This window comes from Lepisma saccharinum, chromosome 3, assembly GCF_977018435.1.
Source record: "Lepisma saccharinum chromosome 3, izLepSacc3.1, whole genome shotgun sequence".
Classification (NCBI taxonomy): domain Eukaryota; kingdom Metazoa; phylum Arthropoda; class Insecta; order Zygentoma; family Lepismatidae; genus Lepisma; species Lepisma saccharinum.
This window is the reverse complement of record NC_139231.1, coordinates 50,566,482-50,590,154: the sequence shown is the minus strand read 5'-3', so window position 1 is coordinate 50,590,154 and position 23,673 is coordinate 50,566,482. Positions and strand designations below refer to the sequence as shown.

The following is a 23,673-nucleotide window of genomic DNA, read 5'->3' as shown; positions in this document are numbered from 1 at the left end:
CACACTCCAGTTCAAGCCAACAGTTTTGTTGTTCTTTAAATTTTGCACACAAAGAAGATGTACTATGTAGCTGAAAGTACTACATAGATTTTTCAGCGAAAAATGCAAGCTCAACATACCTGGCATACCGTGCCATTGCTCTACCACTGAGCTACCGATCTGGCCTGGCTGATTTTTCGCTGTCGCTGTTTTACCTGTGTGGAATCTACTCTGAGACAGCAAAAAATCTGGCGAAGCCAAGTGTAAAGCAATGGTAGGGTATGCCAGAGACCTGGTCGAACCTACATTACTGAGAAATCCACTAACAGTTTCGTTAGTATGGTGGATAAAATATAGATAAACGTACACAAGTAATTGAAACCAGTGGCGGCTCAAGGGGGAGAGCTGCCTTGCCATGGCACTACCCTCAGAAGAAATGCATACCTAGCCCAAGTATTGTTAAATTAATACATTGATAGTTTACAGACAAGGAGATTCGTATCTTGCAATCGATCAAGCTGACGTGACGACCGCCCCAACCACAGACTAGATATGAACCGTCCCATCCTCCTCACTGCATCGACAGCTGTTTCATACCCTTGGCGAGGCAGCGGTTCGTGCCACCAAAGAGCTGGCCTAACCAAGTTGTAACACGTGCAGAGGTTGGAGAAGTCTCAGCGAGTAACATTTCCACCATGAGCCGGGAAGAAGGTGGCAGGGGGTGGTGTTAGCCAATGGGGTTAGCCCATAAGACACCAGCCGTACTCTTTTTCGCCTGGAACAGCGAGGGAACTTTCGCAGTGTTGACACAGTTGCCATCTTCAGAGATAAGTTGCTAAATACGACAGATTTGTAAGACCCGTTGGGGAAGTAATTCTTGAAAAAGGTACTATCTACTTTTCTGCCAACTTTTGGAGAAACGAACCTAGTAATTTTCCAAAGTTAAATGAACATTTTGATAATAGATAGATGCACCTAGAGGGCCATACAGACTTTTTAAAAATATAAAAGTAAAAAATCGTATGGTGATGCGAGTTTCCTTTGGCATTTCGACAATTTCTTTTTACATCAAATGTCTAGAATATTTTCAACATCCAGTTGGAATACGTGTGCATGGGGGAGGAGAAGGTGAGAAGATTTGTTTTCCCTTCCTCTTGTAATTGTATTTTTAGTGAAGTGTCCTGTAGTGTATAAAGGTAGGTGAAGATGAATCGCATTAGTGTGTTATTACTTAAACACACACACTGTTTTCCACGCTACAAAACGAGGATAAACATCTTAGCCAGTGGGGCAACCTCAAGGAGGGGTGGGGTGGGGCATTGTGAAGGTTTTTTTTTTTCGATTTCTTGATCACGTTGGCACTACCCATTATACTTGCCGCCGGCCGCCACTGATTGAAATATGTTTGACCAAAACATAGAACAGTCTGCACTCTACAATGCTGCAGTCAATGAGTGAAAAATCATCTAACGATGGATACATATCAATGCCATAACAAGCATTTGAACACAGTTTTTCTGCTTTGGAGTTGCAAAATGTTTGCAGAATAGAACTATTTTGCCATTACACACAAACACTTTTGTTTTGTTGTTCTTAGGAAACTAAATGATTAGAATAAGGATGGTCCTTTTTACTATTAACCCCTCTAACTTCTGATTGTAATTTGTGTGCATAAACTGTATTTACTGATGTATAATGCACACTTTTTTTTTCCAATTTTTTTGACCCTAAAACTGTGGTGCTTATTATATACGGAATACCGTATTTGCTCATGTAATGTAATGTTCTGCGACACCAAGAAAAGCCAGACAACTCTGGCAGAATTCGAGCATGCACCTTCCGTCACGTGGGATGCGTGTCAGCAGTATTTGTTGGGCGAGAAATATAGAAAATAACTTCCTAAGCACTGCAAATCCATAACGTAATTTTGATCTCTCTTTCTTCTATTACAGAATAAATAAGGTGGTTAAAAAGTGAAAGCTTTGGGATGCTAAACTCAGTGGAGGGAGAATGGGGAGGTGGCATGGGTTGGAGACTTATTGTTTACACAAGAGAATATTCTCTTCTTGGTCCACATAGCAACAGGTGAATCATTGAATAGGTATGATGCTAATCACTCTTGATCAGCATAGCAACAGCTTTAAGACCCACAACTAAGAAAGCCATTTCGTGAAACTGGATTGTACTGCGCATTATATATGAGATATAATTTTTTGTAACTTTTACTCATCAAAAACCAGGGTGCGCATTATACAGGCACGCACACTATACATGCGTAAATACAGTAATTTGGACAGCCCACATGAAACCACACATGTTTTTACTATGACTGCATATAACATATATATATCAACAAGTGCGGAGTTCGAATCCCGCTCAGGCTTGGTTGTTTGTGAATGTCCATACATTCATCAATTTCATCACTCATCCCCATCTTCGCAAATTAGCCAAGCAGCACAAAACATGAAGTAAAATAAACTAAATCAAATCAAGTATCAACAGGTGCAAATACTAGGTTGTGTTTTTCAACAATTATTTAATTATAATAATAACAAAAACATAAATGTTTTAAGGGCCACTTCCATGATTTTTCACTTTGTAGTAGAATGTTTTGCGACACCGAGAGAAACAGTGTCAAAGCTTTGGGATGCTAAACACAGTGGAGAGAGAGTGGGGAGGTGGTGTGGGTTGGTGACTCATTATATACACAAGACTATATTCTCCTCTTGGTCCACATAGAAACAGGTGATTCACTGACTAGTCTTGATTGTCATAGCAACAGCTTTATGACCTATAACTAAGAAAGCCATTTCTTGAACCTGAATTGTACTACACATTATATATGAGATATACTTGTCACTTTTCCCCATCAAAGTCCAGGATGCACATTATACATGCATAAATACGGTACTATCTCATGATGTATCCATGCCTTTTAAGTAACATTGTTAATACATAGTGCATTTTACTATTCTTTTCAGGATAATCAGAAAGATCTAGAAAGTGCTACAGAAACTTTATCTGAATACTTGGAAAGAGATATCACTCAGGAAAATCTAGCAGACATCAAACAAAAGGTTCAGGATAAGTATAGGTAAGGCCTTCATTATTAAAATTTTATTAGGGATGGGAAAGATTAAGAGGGACTCTTTATCAGTATTGGTTTATTGTTAAGAATAAACAGACACTGAAAACGTTGTGTATATAACATCTGTAATTTAGTGCAAAAATTCTGCCATTTGTTATATTTTTAACATAACCATATTTATGCATTAACAATTCCGAGAAATAGTTCTTTTACTTTGTGTTGGTTCTGGTGTTATTTTTCCCATGAATGTTTTGGCCGTAACTGTACAGCTTCTAATTGAAGGTCCCCAAAGTTCAGTATGGCTTATTACTCGCACTATATTCCTATGTGCAAAATTCCTGCACAACTGCCATTTAAACAACCAATAGGATTTCTCAGAATTCAAGTGTATCTATTTACATTGACTTCATTGTTACAGCAGATAGAGAGAGTAGATGCTAGAATGGTAAATATTTTCTTTCTTTTCTGCCAAGTTCTTGTAATACAGTCTACTTGTAGGATCAGGAGAATTTAACATTTAACATTAACGTGATTATTGAAATACATTCTGAAAATCCTACATTTTATACTTTATGTATAAACATACATAAACATGCACCACTAGTCTATTGGTAAAGGGTAACAATTACCTCATGTGTTTTATCGATTCTTCATTGTGGCAGTCATTCTGTTTCCAAATTTTTTTCTCCTGTCTTTGTATATATAAATGGAATTGGCATACTTATCTGACAAGAATGAAGTATATTACAAGGACTAGTCAAAGAAGAATGAGTATTAATTTTCTACTAACAAAATAGGCAGGCTCCAAGTTGATATGGTGTTTTTCGAAGTAGGCCCCATCAAGTTGTATACACTTGGCCCAACATGTCTGCCAGTCCTGGAAGACATGCTGGAACCAGTATTTTGATTTGACATCATCTTCAGAACCGCCTCCATTTTCTACAGAACGGCCTTTGATGAGTTGAAATGCTTGCCCTGCACCTCCGATTTCAGACGAGGGAACAAAAAAAAAGTCGCTGAGCAAGATCCCAGATGTATGGAGGGTGTGGGACACATTCAATGTTTTGTCGGCCCAGATATTGGGCAACAACGTTGGAAACGTTAGGACGTGCATTATCCTGGCGTAGGCATTATCCTGGCATAGGCACCAACCGGTTGCAGCTCAGGGCATTTTTGACGGATGTGTTCAGCCAGGGTCTTCAAAACTGTCACGTAATACTACCCAGTAACCGTGGTATGTGGGGGCACTTCATGTTGGTAGACCATTCCACGGTAGTCTTAAGAAGGAAATCACAATTACCTTATTCATCGACGGAACAGCTTTGGCATCTGAGAACTGGGTGATTTCCAGACTGTGCTCTCCTGTTTGCTTTCAGGATTGTAGTGGTGAAGCCAACTTTCATCACCAGTTACTATGGAATTCAGGTAGGCCTTGCCACGATCTGCAACCAGATGATGAAGCTCCCGACACATCTCCACTCTCACCTGCTTCTGTTCAGGCGTTAGCAATCTCGGTACCCATCTTGCACATACGAGTCTCATGTGCAAGCGATCATGCAGAATGCTGAACGCACTACCATGGGAAATGTGTAAAACGTCCACCAGTTCATCTATTGTTATTCGGCAATCTTCCCAAACAATGACAGCAGCTGTGTTAACCATGATCTCGTTCACTGCAGTGGCAGAGCGCCACGACTGCCCTGCTTTGTGGTCGAAACACGGCCCTCCTTAAACTTAGAGTTTTCCTTCTCCAGGTAAGAGCTGACACTGTGCATTCGCCTACACCGAGCACCGATCGGCAGTTTGCCTTCATCAGCTTTGAACGTTCTTTTGTTTTTATAGAGTATTGCGCGGTTTTAGTATGTGTATTTTGCATTCTTTTTTAGAAAGTGTCTTTCCTATACCATTTTAACCTAAATCCTCAACCATCACTTTCTCGACGAGGCACCATGTCAGGTGTCTGAAAACATCGTTTCAGCCTGAAGAAGGAGGTAGTATAACCTTCGAAACGTAGTTCGATAAATCTCATGCTCACACACGTAAGTTACTGATTTTTAATCTTTTAACCTTTAGTTGGTATTTAATTGTGAGCAATCAGCACATTACCAGTATGTTACCGATCTCCGATACGGGGAGGAAAGTGCGCAATTTTGAAAAGTTGAGGATTAAGCTCAATAAAACCCTAATTAGGATAGGTTTCCTCAAGCAGTGTGAGAAGAAGAGTATTTTCCCAATTTTTTTTAAAGTGGGGGTACCAACCCCCTTAGTTTTAAAGGGCTAGATCAAAAGAGGGAAATACAGTTTAAAATGCTGGGGAAGTGCATAAGGGAGGCATATGCACAGGTGGATAGGCTCAATTCTGAGTGTTACATGTTACATTTAGAAATAGGAGGATGATTAGACCGGGTGACATGGGGCGCATCGAGGAGCGACATTCTAGAACAGTCGAACAGGCGAAAGTTAGAGACATTGACATAATTAGGAAGAAATCAATTATATTGGGAATTAACGAGAGAGTTAAGGAGGGAGAGAATAGGGATAGAAAAGGGGATGAAAATAAAGCCAACATTTTAAATTTAACAAAACTTCAACCCCCTAAAGCCTTAGCGGAAATTATCAAAATGGGACATAAGTTTGCCATAAGAGATGAAAACTTCGAAAAAAGAATTCGTCATTGCAGCTGAAAAAATAACAGGAAAATTAGACGAAAAAGAGGATAAATCTAGTGTCAGGGTAAAAATATGTGACATCATTGACGAACAAATGCACCTAAGCATAAGGGAACAAGGCCCACCCGCAACCAACCATAGGACACCAAAGGGGAAAATGGAAAGTAAGCTGAGGGGAGTCTTCACAATGTGAAAAAATGGGTTAAGGATAATGATGTATATTTGATTAGATCCGATAAAGAAAACAAAATGGTTGTCATCGGGAAAGAGGAATACCATAGCAAGTTGGAAGATAGTTTTAGAAGTAATGACTACGAAGAAACCAAAGTGAACCCCATTAATAAGATTAAACGAGAACTTAAAAAAAGGCATTGAAACCAGTTTTACTTTGGGAAGCGCAGAAAAAACACTACTTAAGAGTGTTAAAGAAGGGAATATTCCCACAGCCTTTGGGATACCAAAGACCCATAAGGAAGGGATACCCCTCAGACCCATCATCCCCATGTATGCGCACCCGGTTATGGTCTAGCTAAAGAAATGATTAAGAGGATGGGGAAAATTAATAAGGACACTCAGTTTAGTATCATTAACTACCTTATGGTCAAAGAAACCATTGAAAAACTTACCATAGAAGAACGAGACGCAATCTGTAGTTTCGATGTTATTAATCTGTATCCCAGTGTCCCTCGGGACAAAGCCGTGGATTGCTTGTATAGATGGTTAATAGACCAAAATGTTGAAATCTTGGTTGCCTGGGAATGTGTCAGGTGGTTTTTTCTCATTACGGGGTACAATTACTTCTACGTTAAGGATAAAATCTTCCGACAAAGAGAAGGGTTGGCCATGGGTAACCCCATTTCCGACCTCGTGGCCAACATTTTCATGCACTATGTCGAAAAAGCTGCCATGGAGCAGGTGGGGGGAGGGGTAAAATACTATGGGAGATACGTAGATGACATCCTCATCATAGGGAATGAAACAAAACTTGATAGCATTTTCAACCAATTGGGCAAGCAAGATCCCAGAATTGGTTTTACCAGAGAAGACCTGGCCAACGGAAAGATTCACTTTCTAGACTTGTGCCTTACTAAAACCGGACAACGGTTTGTAACCGGGGTCTTTCATAAACCATTGGCTGGCGAGCTGTACCTCCATAAGAGATCCCAACATTCGAATAGGACAAAGTTAAATGTTTTTCTTAACTTTTTCATTCGCGCCGAAAGGCTGTGCAATGACGTAAAAGAGAAAGAAAAAGAAGAAGAATGGATAAAGAAGGTGGGTATAAAGAATGGGTATACTATCCGTGACATGGAAAAAGTAGCTAGGAAAGCAAAAAAGATTGTTAGACAAGAACTATCACAAAAGGATAAAGATGAAGATGAAGAAAAAATGGTGGTAGGAAATGGTGAAAAGAACACATATTTTGTCGGGATTCCGTATTTTAAGGGCGTTTCCGAGAAAATTGAAAAATTTGTAAGGGGATACGGAATAAAATGTGGGGTGAGAGCACCTCGGAGCATTGAAAAACACTTCATGTCTTATAAGAAAGGGAGGGGAGATAGGCGCGATAACCCTGAAGAGCAAAAGGGAGTGTACAGGATAGTATGTGAATGCGGAAAGGAATATGTGGGACAGACCGGGAGGAGTATGCAAATTAGGTGGGGCGAGCACAATAAAGATGTAAAGGAGGGTATACCCAAGACAGGATTATCTGAACACGTATTAGTTAACTGGCATAAGGTCGTCAAAAGAGAAGTCATTAGGAAGATTAACAATAAATTGGACAGGAATGTGTATGAGGTAGCCTATATATGCGCGGTAGGAATAAATTCAATAGGGATGATAGGAACTTGGAAGACGGCTGGATAAACTTTTTTAAAAAATGGGATATAGCCGCCGGGAGTAGAGAAGAGATGGGCTTCCATGTTCCCCCTGAGGTTAGGAAAGCGGCCGAGGTGGAAGTTGAATTTACCTTGGATTGGTGATTCAGGAGCCCCAGTTGAATGACCCGGGGTGGGGTGGGGGGGGGAAGGAGTTTTCCTTCTCTAGGTAAGAGCTGACACTGTGCATTCGCCTACCCCGAGCACCGATCGGCAGTTTGCCTTCATCAGCTTTGAACGTTCTTTTGTTTTTATAGAGTATTGCGCGGTTTTAGTATGTGTATTTTGCATTCTTTTTTAGAAAGTGTCTTTCCTATACCATTTTAACCTAAATCCTGAACCATCAATTTCTCGACGAGGCACCATGTCAGGTGTCTGAAAACAACGTTTCAGCCTGAAGAAGGAGGTAGTATAACCTTCGAAACGTAGTTCGATAAATCTCATGCTCACACACGTAAGTTACTGATTTTTAATCTTTTAACCTTTAGTTGGTATTTAATTGTGAGCAATCAGCACATTACCAGTATGTATAAGATTATTGGGAGATAATTGCAACTATATATGTGATGAGGGTCTTGTCATTCCAGACAAAAAAAACTGATTTCACATCTCCATAACAATCTATTCTCTTGCTACGATTTTTGGTTTAATGGCAAGTTTGTAAAATGTGTGCCTGAAAAGTTCCTGTCCTGAGAAACTAACAGACTGGAGAGACTTCCGTCCACTAAAGGTTAAACTGTAGGACAAATCCCAATTAACCTATCTGAGCATAAAATGAACTTGGAACAAACCAATACAAGAACATCATATGTGATTGGGTTTGACTTAGGAAGAGAATTTGAAACTTTATACAGTAATTTTAATCAGATATGGTGCATGTTAAGAGTGAATTATACTCTCACGTACTTATTATTTATAGAAATGTAAGGTAAACAAAATTAATGATAATTTTACTGTCAATACTGGCAAATAAAAATAATGGTTAGTAGTTTATATCTTCAGCAAGTTTAGTTGCAGTCAACTGTTCTTGTAAAAATCTGATTTATTTTAAAAACTTTTGCAGATATTGTGACAGTCGAAGGAAGGTCCTTTTGGAACATGTTCATGAGGGCTATGAGAAGGAGTGGTGGGAGTACACAGAATAAACATTGCAATGTAAACATAGTTCCAATAGCCTGCTTCTGAGTGTCTTTAACTCCATCATTGAGGAAAAAGCATGTGTTGAATTGTACGAATTGTATTTTGCTGGTAGTGCTTACAGTGTGTGAAGTATATCACAGTTGGAACAGGAATTTTTCATACCCTGATGGAGGGAATATCAAAACAGGAAGAATTTACCGCTCCACCATGAATTTAGGAAAAGAAAAAAAAAAAGAAATCCAAACAGGTGTTATTTCATACAATATTTGTAAAGGCGAACATTATATATTATTGAAACTCATTATCATGTGGTGAGTGACAAAATCTGGTGGTTTGCGTTTCAACGTACAAAATCTACATCTTCCACCAGCCTTTTTGGAAATATGTGAAATAATTCTGTAAACATTTTTGGTTTTGATTTTCCATATACTCATTTTGTTCTGCTATATACTTTTTTATGTTAATTATATGCCACATTTCACACATTATACCATATATTGTTCGGATATTTACTTTCTTGTATTAATATTATTCCTGTAGGACACCAGTAAAAACATGTGGACAATTTGAGGTGCTACCACTACCATATGTTTAAATTAAAAGCAGGCAAATATTATTAGTTTAATTGTCATTACCATACGTTCACAAGTTAGTCAAAGAAGTACATAGAACTTGATGTATGTTGACTATGTGAACAAGGACTGACTGAATTTATTAAAAATGGAATGCTAACTGTACATTTCATATTTTGAACATAATTTTAAATAGTTTTATTTATAGCAACAAACGTATTGTGTAAAGTAAAATTAGAGAATGTATTTAAAGTTTGATTCAGAGCATATAAATCTGAATGAAGAGACGAGAATATTAACGAAGGAAAATATATATATAATGGCAATGTGATATTGGCTAGTGTGAATGAGTGAAATGTGTGATGAGCCACGTGTTGTGAGTTAGTGTGTGTATGCATGTGTGTGTGTGTTTTATTCTGTATTGCCCTAGTGTGTTGAACTTTTTTGATTGTTTTCACAGGAGTGAAAATATATATATTGTTTATTAGCATATACTTCATTTCCTTCTGTGATGATAAGCAAGTGATAGTAAAACTACAGGAACAGACTATTAATGTATTTGGTAAATTTTATTATCGTGGAGTCATTTTTACCATGCAGTGTAAACAAAAAAGGGAAGTAAAAACTAGTGGTGTGAAACTTACATAACGCCCTCCCTCAGAATCATGTCCCTCCCCCCACTTTTTTTTGTTAGTGTGTACAGATTTTTCATATTGCAGTTTTATTTTCATAATTGTTCATGTCCTATTTAAGATTTAAATAAATTTCTAGGTTTCCATTGAGAAACGTTCAAAACACTCTTTCTTTTGTACTGTTTCCTTTATGATACTGACAGTTTTAATTTTCTTTTTGCAGACATGGTTAAGGAAATATTTTGGGTTCAGATTTTCTTTTGTAACAATGATAACAATAATGTAAATTTATGCTTTATTTTTGTCATTTTTCATTTAATTGTGGAAGAGGGGGCTACTTACATCAGCATTAGGTATTAAAATAATGTTTTTTGTGAATTACTTTGTCTGCTGGAGCCAATAGTAATGTTAAATCATGTAGTAACAAAATCTCCTTTATATTCGTAAAAACATAACTGAGAAATTCTTTTTAATTACTCTGAAAAAAAATGAAAAAATTTGTAGTTTAACTGTGCATTGTAAATAAGTTTTTGAATTGCTAAAATACCTAAGGCTATTTGTTTTAATAGCCTTAGAAGTGTGAACCAAAAAAATAAGATGTAAATTTGTAATATTATTATAAATTGTCATTCATCACTGCTATCTATGTTTTTGTTTACTTTTTTTTATGAAAACAACAAATCCTATCAACTGATTCTTTGAGAATACTTTCCTTCCATTAGTAAAAGTTTATAATTTGAGAGTGATGTACAATTGCTTTAAGTTCAAAGAAAATAGAAAAAAGTTCCTATACAAAACTGGTTTGAATGGTATGTTTAATCATAAGACCAGGTAATACTTTTCTGTAATCTAATTGGAGACGAAGTACCAAAAATGGACAATTTTCATTTATTATTCACTCAAATTTGATAACTAATATGAATTTCATGTGTATTTAGTGTGAGGGAAACTGGTAGATTGTAATGGTGTGGTTGGTATGGAAAAGTTGTATGTGTGGGAATTTGTATTGATATCCATTGAAAGTTGTATCGACACATGGTATAGCCAAAAAAAATACTTTTTATTGTATACTCAAAGAGAGTACAGAAATATTCACTTGACTATCTGTCCACTGCGAATGACTATTGGTTGAGAAGTTCAAATCTTAGAATAATGATAACCACCAGAAAAATAAAAATAACTTTATTATACATTACAAAAAACTGCAGTATACAACAATAATTTCCATTCATATACATTGTTCACATTACAAATTTCCTGCGTCATTGTTGATTTATCACATCCTAATCTTTTTTCTAAATTACCTTCCAGAAAATACTTGATTATTTTCATTTTTATTTTTTTGAAATATCCGCAACTGAATCAAAATTCTGCAGATGGCACTTAATCCTTTTAGAAATTTGAACTCCAGCCACAAATAATGTGGTCATGTATATTATTTTTAATAGCTTCAGATAGCTTTTTTTTATATTTTATTTTACACTCACTTCTTGTCATTGCAGATACATGAATGTTTCAGAAATTATATCTTTTGAATGTTCAGAAAGTTGAAATTAGTAAGCTTGAAAAATAATGATGATGGATGTCTGAAATTGCACAATGATAGAAATCAAACTACAGAAGGAGCATGTTTGGAGGTTTACAACAGGATTTCACTGCAATAGGCAAGTGCCTGGTGCCTTATTGCATAAACAAAGTTATGACCTTAGAACTTAAGTTTTGCAGCCATTTTTGGACTTTTGCCTATCACTTTTACTTGCTACATGTATAAAAGAATATCATCGCTTGAAAATAGTCATGGCTTTGTCATGTAATAGTATATATAACATTTACCATACCATAAATAAAACTCCATTGCGCTTGTACAACTCAAACTAACAATTCTACATTCTTGCAGTAGCAATACAAGCAAAATTTTAGGAGGGTGGGGGTTGCAGAAAATTCTCAGACTTAAAAGTTAGTAATTCTGCCATTATTTGATAATCAAACTATTTTCTCTAAAAACTGAGTGGTTCCCCCCCCACCTTTTAGCATCACCAGTGCATTCTGGTAAGATGCATTGAGTGTTCAAGACAAATATACCCTTATACTAACCTCAGCAATGATTTCTTTTTTTTTAATTTTCATTTTGTAATAATGTACAGTTCCTAATCTTTCCAATTTTTATTCTTCAAAGAAATCCTTTTTTAAATGTCATTGTGAGGGAGGACCAAAGCTGAGTGAAACTTTAAATAAAATTTTTGTGTGTAGAAATGTTTATGCTTGTGTCCCATCTTCAAGTTATGGCTGGTATAGTGAGTTGAAAACTCATGAAATTATTTCTTACTTTCATAATGTTTGTAGACAATCTAGCACCTACACAATTTTTCTTTTGGAAAAGTACAAGTAAAGAGATGCTAAATCATGGATTAAATTAAACTGACTGAACACAGAATAAACAGTATCCGATGAGCAACAAATAAATTCTTTTTGGTATACTTCGCACAAAGAACTTTGTGTTGTCCAAATGTCAAAGCCCACAGTTCAACAGGCATCGTCATGAGAGTGGTACGCGAGTTGTGTTTGGCAAGAATAAGCATAGCAAACCTCCACCTGTAAGAAAAGCACATAAATTTAGCTACAAAATATTTCATTAGATTTATTTGAATTATCGTAGCTAGAATTTGATTTTTCAGTACTTTACAGATACCTTACCTTCTTCCAGCATTATAACACATATATACACGTTTGAAACCTATCAACACAATATCAAGTACAGATATAGATCTTGACCCATAACAAATTAGGGAAAAGCTGAATTTTCACTGATTTTAAGACCCCATTAGGGAGAGCATTCCCCCCCTCCCCAAGTCCCCAAAGTGTCCCCTCTTGTTCCCTCCCTCCCCCTAAAACGAACTCATTCTCAGATTTATTCAGAGCAATTCTTTGTTTTTGTTTTATTTTCATAACACAATTGTGTACATAGTGTATATATTACATAGTACTTAAGATATCTACTTTCAAAGTTGGAAAAAAGCAATTTTCTGTGAAGCATTTTGAATTTGAAGTCTAGTAAACTGTTATACTGTTTTATAGCCTACGAAATATTTTGTAACTTTTATTTGAACCATTCACCTCAAAATTCTATTCAGCCTCAACTTCACTGCTTTTTATACTATTCAATTTATAGAGTATATCTATGCACCAATGTGTTCTCTCAATGATTAGAAATAAAACAAACAAAAATTGCTCCAAAACACCTATTTGTTCAAAACTTATAAACAAAATTCTGAGAACATGGGATTTTGATCTTTGGGGATGGAGATGGGGTTGCAGGGTGGACTTCTTTTAAAATCCTCCCTCTAATGGCATATAAACATCAGCCAAACTTTAGCTTTCCTCTAATTTGTTGCGTGCTAGGCCCATTTTTTGGCCTTCATTGACTGGATTAAAGTGAAAGATTCTAGTTATAATATTGACTATAATAGATTTATATGTATTTGTATTTTGACTATTTTACATACATCCTTTTTCTTCCCTTTTGAGGCTCATAGTGACAATATGATTGTTGGAATAAATGCCAAGAAGCATTCATGCTGTACCCAGGATTTTAACATAAAAATTCCTGACTTTTGCACCATGTGACTATACCATATAGTGCTATTAAACTTTTAAGTCCCGATCGATCATGTGCTGATCGATGAAACGGAACCTTTTTTCATCATCTTGCAACCCTGTTCATTTTCTATGCTCATGACTCGAAGTGTGTGGAACTTGAAACCAAGAGTCGATATGCATCGACAGGGACGCTGGTGCTCTTCAACTCCCTAATGACAGCAGCAGCTGCTAAATTTACACCTCCTCTTTGTTGGCGCAGTAAAAGAGGTATTGAATGACAAAGCTCACAGAAGTGAGTTAGTGCTGTTGTAAATGCTTGTTTACAATCTCATGCCTTGCAGGAAAGCGAGGACCTATGAGGAAATCGTTTGTCTATTATTTTCCTTGTCAACTTGTGGAAGCAGGTCATGGTCGGAGGGGGAGGGGACAATGTTGTCAAAAGTGCTTGCTTCAGAAGACAACCACTCCTTCTTCGGAAGGAAAATGAAAGGGGGGTGTAAGAGGTAGGATCGGGGCTAAAAATAACTCTTGCACTTCATTGTGCGTGTTGCCAACTCTTGTTGAAAAAACTTGCACTTGTTTTTTTTTTCTTCGGTTAGCAAAAGGCATTAGAAACAAAACAAATATTGAATTATAATGTAGACATGTGGTTGCAAATAGGACATAAAATTGGTTCCTGTCCCGTCTCAACAGGGAGGGAGGAGGGGCAAAATTTTGTCTTTTATTCAATTTTCACATTTGAAGCCACGAATAATAACAAATACATACAGATAGCAACACTTAGTCTTTTCTATGTCAAAGTACATTTTGTTCTTAGTAAAATGTTTCTTGTTTCACTAAATTATCAACCATAGGAAGGAAGCTATAAGGATTTTTGCTAAACCTTACAAATCTCGTTTAAATGGCCTTGGACAGAGGTAAAAACTGCATAAGTGCCACGGGACTGTAAAGGTTAAGGAGCCTTCTCTCTTTCGAATCATAAAAATGGATAGTGCATTTTCAAACCATTCTAAGACTCTTCCATGGGTCATTTATTTATTTACAACTTCAATGTAGTGAAGTTTAGTCTATAATGCTTTCTCTTCCATTTAACTGTCAATTGCATGATTCTTTTCTCATACATATGCAATATATGAAACAAGAATACAGGCCCGTAACGGGGGGGAAGGGGGGGCTGAGCCTCCCTGGAACTACCTTCAGCCCCCTTCCCGGCAATAAGGTCAACCACCTTGACATTAGGTAAAACTATTTTGCGTAATTTGTTTGCAGTGAAAAGTGAAACTGTAGAGAGTAGATATTATTTTGCTCACAACTTTGGTGAAGGATAAATTCAGGGAGCATGAACAGCAGCTATTACATTTGTTCATGTTATGTATAAGGAGAAGTCTTAAGTAGCAGCAAGTATTTAAGAGATGATTCTCTTCTCTAGACTTCAGAAAGTTTCTTCACAGGGGAGCTTCTTTATCTGTACCTTCGTTGCCCCTGTTGCGACCTCCCATTTATACAGAAATCTACGACTTTTAATGTAATTATGCAAATTCCCTCCACATCTGTGTCAAAGGTTAAAAGCTCCCAAGTTTTGGGGAACGAGGAGGAGTATTATTGTTTCGGTCGGGGAGTGGAATGTACAGTAGGCACTATGATTGAATATTGTCCATCTCTTCTTGAGTAATATAAATATCTGTATCATCAAACATAGTATGGAGTGTGTAGTAAGGGATGATTTCAGTAGCAACCAATTAACACTTCCAGTGATATTTTAAAAGATATAGAAAAATTTAGAATTTGTGTGATATTTCTAAACTTTATGTAACTTAATGACCCCTCCCCCCACACCATAATGTACCTTCATTAAACACTGTTTAACTTTTGAAAAATGGACTTGATTTACAAAGTACCCCCTGATAACCTGTAAGCTCCCCTGGAGATCAATTCTGGCTACGGGCCTGCAAGAATATACAGTCCAGCTGCCTTAGTCGCAACCATCAACACAAGTATGCATGCACTGACTGGATGAGTCCAATGGCAAAGTAAAGGGGATGGTAGCAAGAGGAATGTAGATGTGGAAGCTCGTTCCGTCTGCTGTTGAAACAATGTAAAAGTGTCGCACATAGTAACGTTTCTGCCAAATTACGTTAAGAGGAGAGTTGTAAAAGTCATCACAAACACAATAGAGTGAGCAATAATAAACAAAACAACCAAACACATACAAATGAAATACTGATCTGATACGTACAGTGTTGTTTCGTGTGTATGTTTCTACCTACTTCCCATACGTATATAGATTCATTTTCTCAAGTCTTGGTGTTTAGCAGTCTGGCAGTACATGTGAAGCACGCACGCACGTATATATATATATAATCTTTTTTTTGTAAAGTAAAATTTATTGAATTTACTTTTATAAATGTAATCAATATATGATTCTATTTTTGATTGTGCACCACCAAATCTCTATATTTTTTATACTTACCAATAAGAAGCACTGCAACTATAAATGTTGGCGCTGGACAGTAGAGGTCCAACAGCATTGCGATTACAATATTCCCAATGATTCCACCTAATCTTGCAGCAACCATTGATATAGCTACACCAGTTGCCCTAGGACATAACACAAAAAAAAATTCACCATTGTGATATATTATCTTAAATTTAAAATAACCAACTGTAACTATAAACAGTAATGAAACAAACCAGCACAAGTGTATGCATGATCACTATGCAAATTGTAGAATGTCAAACTGTGTAGTCTAATGGAGGAGAAATATTTTACAGAAAATAGATAATTAGAAAATTTTAAAATATTGCCTTGATTTTGGCATGAAATTAACTGTAATCGGAATTTTGGCCAAAAGGGTATAAGGCTAAGTATTCCCCTACCCCACATTGAGCACTGCTCCCATGCTCAAAATTACTTTAAATAAGGAGCCATATTGTAAGATGACTAAGAATCCAAGTAAATATTAATTCTAACGTAACAAAATAGAATTTCCAGGCAAGGAAACATTTTATACAATAAAAATCAGAAGCTTTGTGCACCTTATAATTACACATCTTTTATCATGAAGAAACTCAGACCAATACAGTGGAAATAGTTATTAGAATACTTCCTTTCTTACCTGAGTTTTGTTGGAAAGACTTCAGTTATTAAACAATCTAGAGCTGCATTACCACTACTGATCACACTGCTGAATACTGCTGATACTACTAGATTTTCTATTGAGTTGTGTACAAAATACATTCCTACAGCGCACAATCCTGATACAAAAGTGCTAAACACTGTATAAAAAAAGAAGAAAGATAAGATTTTACATATACATGGTTTGGTTATTGATAATACATCTGATCACTACTACCACTACTGATCACACTGCTGAATACTGCTGATACTACTAGATTTTCTATTGAGTTGTGTACAAAATACATTCCTACAGCGCACAATCCTGATACAAAAGTGCTAAACACTGTGTATAAAAAAAAAGAAGAAAGATAAGATTGTACATATATATGGTTTGGTTATTGATAATACATTAATTGTAATGTGTATTAGTATTTTTAGTTCTCTTTTTTGTCTGTCCTAATAGAGAATATTGTGCCTCCCATAACTACACAAAACATGTAAAGAATGTAACAAATGTCTTTGAAAAAAACATTTTTATGACCAAGAGACAAGTGATGAACTCACAATTAGTTGTGTGCATGTGCATTCCGTACCCTTTGCCTGTTCACCTGTTTGATCTGATCATTATTTATCCTTATTGTTGAAATAAGCATAAGGAAGTTAAAATATGACATGATATCAGCATAACCTGTAAGGGAGCTTTCAGAACAAGGTAACAGCAACATACTACACATGTCACTTGGAAACCAATCTTCAGAAATAAATGCAATCTTTTGTACCAAAGCAACATGACAAACTGCATATGTAACCTGTCTCTTGCATGTTGCTCAGACTGGACTATTTTCTCAATATCATGCATCGTGTTGCCTTAGTCTGTTTGTAGCACATGTACAGTGAATGCTTTTCTACGGACTGAATAGGGCCTATGTTGCATGTTTCTTGTTGCTTCGGTGTGAAACCCCAGTGTTGCTTGTCACTGGTCTGAAAGCTCTTTAACGAAAATTTCACACTAAAGGTACAAGCAACACTTTTCACTTGAGAATTTCACCAATCAAATACAGCAGTATGTCACACTGGAACATTGCTGTTGATTGGTTCGTTCAGAATTGACATGTGTCGCATGTTGCTTTTTGCTTGTCACTTTGGTGTGAATCTCCCTTACAAAGATGTCAGGATGGATTGAGACATTGAACTAAAGTAACAATATTAGTAAAAATAGGGAAGAGAAAGTTCACAACTAAAGAAATTAAGAGCAACATTCATAACTAACCAGCGTGCAAACTTTGTCTGCAGTGGGAGAGCATAGTGGTCAAGCCCACCCCTCCCCTCACTCCCTGAGACTTACAAAAACTAACAATAACTCTTCAATTACAACAGAGTAGTGATAGTGATCATTGTATTCTTTTGTTGTCTATAATAACGCAATTACTCCATAGACTTCTAAAACTAACTACAAATCATAAAATAAGTAAATAGCACAATCTCCTTACAAGACATTTTTAAAACTTTAACATACATAATTTATTAATGTTAAATGACACATTTCCTTGATGTCAATAATGAAGCTAACACACTTAGAAATGACTTATAATTCTGAACCTAGCAGGCAACAGAAAAATCAATCCACCACTGATTGTCTACAGCAGAGATCATCCAACTCCTTGAGCCATGGACCGACTTCCGAGATTTCCCAAGACGTGGAGATCTACCTTCATAAAACTTTAAGATGTAATGAAATTATTATTTTTTATAAACAAACATATGAGGCAATCAAAAGAATTCTGTCAAATTAGACTTGTATGCAAGATCTATTATGAAATTTTAGTAGATCCTCATATTTGTTGGTTTCTCAGATATTGACAGACCACTTCTGATCAGTTGCTTTCTCTCATGTTGAGACAGGTAGCATGATCGAGTTCCTTTGCAGCTCATGTAGTTACTGAGATTTCAATAGTTTACACAGATGGACATGCCGACAATGCCAAGGTTTATTTTCACGTGAGGCTAAGAATGTTTTAGCATATTGGATTATTATTATTATTATTATTATTATTGCGATTCTATCTTGAAATTCAAGGGCCATTTTTCTTATAGTGGCAACACTGTTGGTATACGCTTGTCAGTTGTCGCTGGGACAAAAGATGATTGGGTCTTGTTTAGTCTTGTACTGCAGATTGTGTGTAAGTGTTTGGTGGTGAATAGTACTGTTGTGTGGTAGTTAGAAGACGTTAAAGTGAAGTGTATGTATAATACCGCCCTGAACAATGTTCACGCATGAAGAACAGAAATATTCATCAAATTTCAGGTAGCACGTGGAAGGAATGCATGGCAAATTTACAAGGGCTTATGCGAGGCATGTGGGGACCACGCTTTACTGTATCGTACCATTGCCAGATGTTCCAAGGCATTTGAAAGTGGTCATGAATCAGCCGCGAAAGAACATGGTGGAGGGCATCCTTGCACGGCAACAGATCCACACCACCTTGATGCACTTCGCAGATTGCTGGAGAATGGTCAGCGTTGGAGATGTAGTGAATTAGCAAATGAACTGAAGATTTCACCATCATCTGTATACCAGATTCTAACTCAGGACCTCGGCCTGCGTAAGATATCAGCAAAATGGGTACTGCATATCCTGACGGAAGTTCAGCAATGCCACAGATGAGAATGTGCATGCATGCACCTTGCACGTTGGCAATTGGAAGGTAACACATTCCTTGCTCGCATTATTGCCGCTGACAAGACGTGGGCCATATCGTATGAGCCGGAATTGAAGCATAAGCCCTTGTGAATTTGCCATGCATTTCTTGTAGCCTACGTGCAACATGAAATTTGATGAATATTCGCTGTTCTTCAGGCGTGAACATTGTTGAGGGTGGTATTATACACACACTTCACTTTAACATCTTCTAACTACCACACAACAGTACTATTCAGCATAAAACACCTACACACAATTCATAGTACAAGTCTAAACAAGACCCTCATCGTCTTTTGTCCCAGCAACAATTGACAAGCGTATACCAACAATATTGCCACTACAAGAAAATGGCCCTTGTATATGGTACCTGTATGGTTGAGGTTGCAATTAGCATGAAAATACTGGTAGCTCAGGATCAGTGGTATGGTGATCCTTGTCTATAGTATACTATTTTGCTTTACTGCCGAGCTCTATAGCAGAGTGGTTAGCACAGTGTGTTATGATGCCAGGGTCCAAGGTTTGAATCGTGACCTGGGTATTGGGTGTTCTTTGTGAGTGTTCCTTCATTAATTTCATCATACCATCACTCATCCTCATTGTTGTGCTTAGCCAAAAGTATCAGAATGCGATGCTAAATAACAAAAATCAAGTCAAAATCAAATTTCCCTTAGCTACAGTTTCTGAGAGAGCACCTTGGAAAACACACGTAGTAATTAGTGCAGTGTATTAGTAGAGCTTCTTACTCCATATTAGGTTGATCTCCACCCTTGACAAAAAGAAGCAAAAATTTAAGCTGAAACAAGGGAAAAGGTTCTCTCAAAAGTATTGTTAAGATAGACAGTGTTAATATCCTTTTAGATTGCACGTTAATATAGAAATGTTACTAAAAGTATTCACAAATAAATGTATAAACAATAAATTAATCAAATGTATACTCACCCAAAAAGAACTTCCTGCCAAGCCTATCGATGCACAAAATGGCAAATATATTGCTTGGAACAGCAGAAGCCACTGTTATCAGCGAATGCATAAAAACTGTTTCACTAACACTTTTACTGCATAAATTATGTGATTCTAGTTGTGAAATAGTACTAGTTACATCGCAAACTGTAGCTGATATGTTTGGGTGGATCTCTTCAAACTTTTGAAATCTATCAAACAATTCTGGGAACCACATCATTAGACCATAGTATCTGAAATAAGATATTTCGAGGATTTGTTATTTAATGTGCTGCAAATATTTACCCACAACTTTGTCTAAAAAATCAACATTGAAGTGCAATTCTCTCTCAAAATATATATTTCTTTCTATAAATTTACTTTTAACTGATTGCTAAAGCAGAGAATTTTAGAACTTCTATGTCTATAAAAAATATATAATATCACACTACATGTTGTCAACATGTTAAACTAGACAATAAATACATTCAAACATGTATTTCTATTTTTATTTAATGTTTTCAGCTCTCCTTACAGTATCATTGCTACGAAGTGGAATAAAACATATAAGACTACACTGTAATTGTCACATGTATGCTGTAATTCAGTAATAATTAAAATAATGCACTTTTACTGGTGCACTTATAATTTGAACATGATCACAACTATCGTTGGCAGGAATGTTAAATATGTATGTATGAGTGTATATTTTAACAAAAATCTCTTTGGGGTGTAAGGGGTGACTCGTGAAGACACCCAAATGTCAACCTCTTTTCCACGTAGAATACCCTGAACTACATTCTACATACCAATGAGGCTCTGGCATCTGGACTGATAGCCAGTATAATTCTCTGTTGAGCTTGTATTGTGTTGTTTTTTTTGTTTTGTTTTTATTTTCCTTTAACCAATTTAATCAAATCACCTCTCATCTTCATCTTTGCAGTTAGCAAAAAGTGGCAGAAAATCAATCAACCAAAACCTATTTAGATTTATAAATGGAAATATATAAATATTCATACCTTTTAAAAGTATTAAGAACTACGTATTTATGGTGTCTACAGACATTTATGAGTTTGGTGCCATTGTATAAAGTAAAAGAATCATGGAAAATTCAAAATTAACTTACCCAATGTGGAATGTGAAATTAATAGCAATACAAATGACTGTAAGCCTCAATATTGGTGAAACAAATAACTCTTTTGTGTTTGCCAGAATGTCTTTCAACATACTTGACTCCGACTCCACTAAACATTTTGTACAATCTGTAGTTGTGTCTGATATTATCATCTTTACCTGAAAGAAATCAAGAATATAAAATTACACATAACAAAACAATCATCCTCATAATACAAAAAACCTAAAAAAATTGTTTCTTGAGCTGGTCATAAGTTTTCCAGTCTGGAAGGAAAGGGGTCTTAGGCCTCAGAATGTAGCAGTACTAATATCAAATTACCTTGAAAATTTCACTCGCACCTTAATCTTTTAAAAGTCTGCAGAATACCTGCCTTCAGTAACAAGACACGCCTTCAAATTGTTTATGTTTTGTCTTTTAGCATAATATTTATCCCTTCAGGGAACTCAAAATAACATTATTAATAATAATAATAATAATAACTTTTATTGTAAAAAATATGAGAACATCACATGTATTACAATCGTCAGAAATATAACCTAGCCTTATACTAATAAAGTATATATAAATCTTACAAACAAACATCCCAACAGCATCTTAGAAACATAACACAACTTACAAAAATTTAGTAGTTGAGGACTAAATGTGGTAAACGTTGTAAGTGCCAAAAGCGAAAGTGTTGGGAAATCGCATCGTTCCACACATCAGCCCGTAACGTGCACACTACTAACCTCTTTACACATCCTTTGAACTACTTAGAGGCCTACCAGCCACATTTCACGTTTACCACATTATAAAGCATGGCACATTTCACAGTTTAAAGTGGAAAACGGTGTTTGAATTATTGTGGCACTTACAGCGTTTACCAATTTTAGTCTTCAGTTAACATTATTATCTTGCAAGTATACCTAACAAAATTAATTTCAAAGAATTCTTCTACCTTATATATATACAATTATCAGTCAATATTTTTTGCAGTTTTCTTTTGAGTTTTAGAAAGGGCAGTTGCCTTAAAGACAAAGGGAGAGCATTGTGAAACTTAACCGACATGTAGTAAAAGGTTTTTGGTGTCTTGTTGTAATTACATCTAAACAATCCTAAACAATCCCTATTTCTGGTTTGATAGGTATGTGAACACCCTAACTCCTCATAAATGTGAATGTTTTCGTTTATATAAAGCAGGCATTGGAATACAAAGATAGCAGGAGCTGTCATAATACCTAGTCTAACAAAACTTAACTTACAGTGACCACGGCTTGGAAGACCACACATTAATCTTACACATATCTTTTGCAACTTTAATAACCTTTTTATTGAAGACTGATGACCCCAAAGTAGGGTACCATAGCTTAAGTGACTGTGCATCTGTGCATAATAAACAGTTTTTAGAACATTCAAGCTTATACACAATCTTAACCTACACATTAAATAAACCCCTTTGCTAACTCTGGATTCAACTCTACTGATATGATCCTCCCATTCCAAATGATTATCTATTAAAAATCTCAAAAAGGTGACAGAATTCTTTTCATGCTCTGTATTATGATTATTACTATTATATGTACGTTCCAAGTTTTGGATCTTATCAGTGTTTATGCAAAGCAAGTTAGCAGTACACCAGTCCTGAACAATATCGGAAGTAGATTTTAATGAGGACCTTAAAAGATTTAGAATCTGAGTTCAAACAGATATTGATATCATCAGCAAATAGGTAACTACTGACCAAGGTGTTCAAATGTTATATGGCAAATCATTTATGTAAATAATAAAAAGAATAGGGCCCAGAATAGATCCTTGAGGTACTCCATGTTTAACAGATAACAAATTTGACTCCTTTTCTTCAAAAACTACTCTCTGAGATCTCCCACTTAGATATGATTGCAAAAGTGACAGTGCTCCATCCTCAAAACCATAAAATCTTAACTTTTTTAGCAAAAGAGAGTGGGATACAGTATCGAAAACTTTGGACAAATCATAGAGTTTCACATTAACAATTTTCTTACTGTCTAACCCTAATATACAATTTTTCATTAGCATTATAGAAGCACAGAACAAAATATTGGTAGATATAATTTATATTTGTATTATTCTTATTTTACATAACGTTTCTCCCTCTTTAGGTTAATCATGATGATGGGGATAAATGATGATTAGATGACTTGATGAAAGGATCATCATAAAGGGCCTTTCATTACCAGGTTGAGACCGAAATCCAGCACTTTCTGT

At 36.1% G+C, this 23,673-nt stretch overlaps 2 protein-coding genes across 3 annotated transcripts in view; one reads left to right on the top strand and one right to left on the bottom strand.

Annotated features, from left to right (window-relative positions):
* Window positions 1-10,687, top strand: part of ari-1 (E3 ubiquitin-protein ligase ariadne-1) — a 34,331-nt gene extending 23,644 nt beyond the window's left edge. The window contains exons 9-10 of one of the 2 annotated variants that reach the window (XM_083118526.1): window positions 2,961-3,073; window positions 8,680-10,687. In XM_083118526.1, coding sequence (XP_082974652.1) covers window positions 2,961-3,073; window positions 8,680-8,761 — 195 coding nt within the window. In that variant the 3' untranslated portion in view covers window positions 8,762-10,687. The remainder of the gene's footprint in view (window positions 1-2,960; window positions 3,074-8,679) is intronic. The other variant, XM_083118525.1, reaches the window with a different exon arrangement.
* Window positions 10,688-11,213: 526 nt separating this feature from the next.
* LOC145985533 (synaptic vesicle glycoprotein 2B) overlaps window positions 11,214-23,673 on the bottom strand; it is a 58,844-nt gene continuing 46,384 nt past the window's right edge. The window contains exons 8-12 of the mRNA XM_083119603.1: window positions 21,442-21,608; window positions 20,316-20,569; window positions 16,674-16,833; window positions 16,028-16,155; window positions 11,214-12,552 (exon numbers count right to left, since the gene is read on the bottom strand). Of these exons, the coding sequence (XP_082975729.1) occupies window positions 12,497-12,552; window positions 16,028-16,155; window positions 16,674-16,833; window positions 20,316-20,569; window positions 21,442-21,608 (765 nt within the window). The 3' untranslated portion in view covers window positions 11,214-12,496. The remainder of the gene's footprint in view (window positions 12,553-16,027; window positions 16,156-16,673; window positions 16,834-20,315; window positions 20,570-21,441; window positions 21,609-23,673) is intronic.